The sequence below is a fragment of the Haliaeetus leucocephalus genome, unplaced genomic scaffold (genome assembly GCF_000737465.1).
Source record: "Haliaeetus leucocephalus isolate CR32 unplaced genomic scaffold, Haliaeetus_leucocephalus-4.0 Scaffold536, whole genome shotgun sequence".
Classification (NCBI taxonomy): domain Eukaryota; kingdom Metazoa; phylum Chordata; class Aves; order Accipitriformes; family Accipitridae; genus Haliaeetus; species Haliaeetus leucocephalus.
In genome coordinates, this window is record NW_010972972.1 from 7725622 (window position 1) to 7727755 (window position 2134).

At 68.2% G+C, this 2134-nt stretch overlaps 1 protein-coding gene across 1 annotated transcript in view; it reads left to right on the top strand.

Moving 5' to 3' along the window:
- The first annotated feature begins 1159 nt into the window (after window positions 1–1159).
- Window positions 1160–2134, top strand: part of CNGA4 (cyclic nucleotide gated channel alpha 4) — a 5188-nt gene continuing 4213 nt past the window's right edge. Inside the window, exon 1 of the mRNA XM_010576789.1 lies at window positions 1160–1242. Within this exon, the coding sequence (XP_010575091.1) occupies window positions 1160–1242 (83 nt within the window). The remainder of the gene's footprint in view (window positions 1243–2134) is intronic.

Consider the following 2134-nt stretch of genomic DNA (forward strand, 5'->3'; position numbering starts at 1 on the left):
AGCCCTCCCTCGAGATGGCAGCCCGGCGCGGGGGATGTAGCCAGGAGCAGCCAGCACGTGTGGCCCCTGTGCCGGGACGGCTCTGGCCTCCACTCTGCCACTGGACCAAGAGCAGCCCTGCACCGCGCAGCCCCACGGCACAGTGAGTCACCGCGGCCCCGTCAGCAGCACACGCGCATGGGTCTCGGCAAGGACCAGCAAGAAGCTGGTACGAGGCACATCGCAAGGAGAAGGTGGCCCATCCCTGGGACACAGCCCCACGACAGAAGGGAAACGAAAGCGGCCATTAAAGAAAACCCAAACCGCAAGAGGCAGAAAGAGGGAAGTCGACAGCAGCAGGGCTGGAGGAGGGACAGCTGAAAGCCAACACGGGCAGGGCAGGACCCGGCACCTTTCTCAAAGCATGCTAATGAGGGGGACGAACCCCCGGGCAGCCGAGCACAGCAGTGCTGGCGCAAGGCGCACGCCCCTCCTGTGGTTCAGGCACTGGCCAGGCGTATTTATACCATGGCACGACTGGCATCCTGTTCCAGCGTGGATGAGGTCTGACTGCAGTTGCTAAAGTTAGACCTTGCCAAAGGCCAGCATGCCGGGGCAAGCCCCTGGCACACTGGCACCTGTGGCTCTTGCCCCAGGCCAGGCTGCAGTCAGACTGCCCAGCACCATGTCACCATATGAGCCCCTCGCAGAGGCTGGTGAAGTGGGGCAGGGGACAAGCCAGAGCAGAGCAAAGCAATCACCAAGATGGGGATAGGAAGGCAAAGCCCAGTGGCACCCACAGGATGTCACACACCAGGAGACAGCCACAGCCATGCAGCAGGCGTGAGGGCAGGCAGCCCCATCGCTGGGCTGGCAAGGGGCTCGTCCGCCACATGATGGCCCCGAGGGCCTGGACTTGCCAGCTCCGTCCTGGCACCTGCTCCCTCCTCACCCCGGCCTCAGCTCCCTGCTGCACACAGAGGGGACCCAGCTACCAGTCAAGACCTGCCAGGGTACGGCACAGTGCCGCCAAGCCCACTGACGCATCAGGAGCCCATCTTTCGCCCACCAGCACCAGCTTCCCAGGCCGCTCTGCAGTGAAGTGTCCTGATGGGCAGCAGATGTCCAGTGGCCAGGGACATGGGGAGGCAGCCAGGGTGCCGCCACACCGAGGGCAGAGATGCCAGGGGCACAGCCGCCCACCTCAACCCGGGACCCGCACACCAGAGACCGAGCAGAGCACCCTGCCCTTGCCAAGGCCTGGTGAGGGCCACGCACCCAGGGAGCCACCCAGCACAGAGCCCACTGCCAGGGTCCAGCTGCCCCCTGACACCTGCAGGGACAGGGACAAAGTCCAATGCAGGCAGAGAGGAACAAGGGGCTCCCAGAAGCTCCCAGAGGCTCCCAGGAGTGGCAGACAAGGAGCCAGCAGCCCCAGGCAGAGAGGTGGCAGCTGCTCCCAGGGGAGGCGTTTCAGTCCACTCCTGTGCCCGGTGGGCACCAGACCCTTCCTCTGCACCCCAGGAGGTGGGAGCACAGTGCAGGGCTGCTGTTGCTCCCAGCCAGGCCAAAGGCCACCCCACATTGAGCTGCCTGCACCCGCCGCCACGCCAGAGGCACCAGGCTGGCAACCCTGCCACCTCTCACTGCCGGACGGAGGCATCCCACCCAAAACCACTTGTCCCAGGGCAGGGGCCGGCGGCAGCAGCAGCAAGCAGGAGCCCGAGAGCTGGGCGCTTCCCTGGGGTCAGCGCCGGCCGAGTGTGGCCAGCCACCACGGGGCCCTGCAGCCCCCTCGGGGGCAGAGACCCCCACCGGGTCACCACATCCCGGTGCTGGCCGGGCATCCCACCCTCGGTGCCCAGCGCCGCCGCCCCAGGCTCCCCCAGCGCCACGGGTGGTGCTGCCCACCCCGGGCAACCCCCCGGCCCCCCGCCCAGGGGTCACGGCGGGACCGGGACGGGGACCAGGACCCCCTCCCGGCCCCAGGGCACTGCCTGCCCTGCCCGAGGCAGGGCCGCCTACCTGGGGTCAAGGTCGCGGCGAGTCCTGTCCCATCAGCGCCGTACCTGGGGAGGGGAGAGGAGGTGTCGGACGCGGTGCCGGGTCCCCCCCGGGCCGGCCGCAGACAGGGCCGACCCCCGGGCTGCCGGCC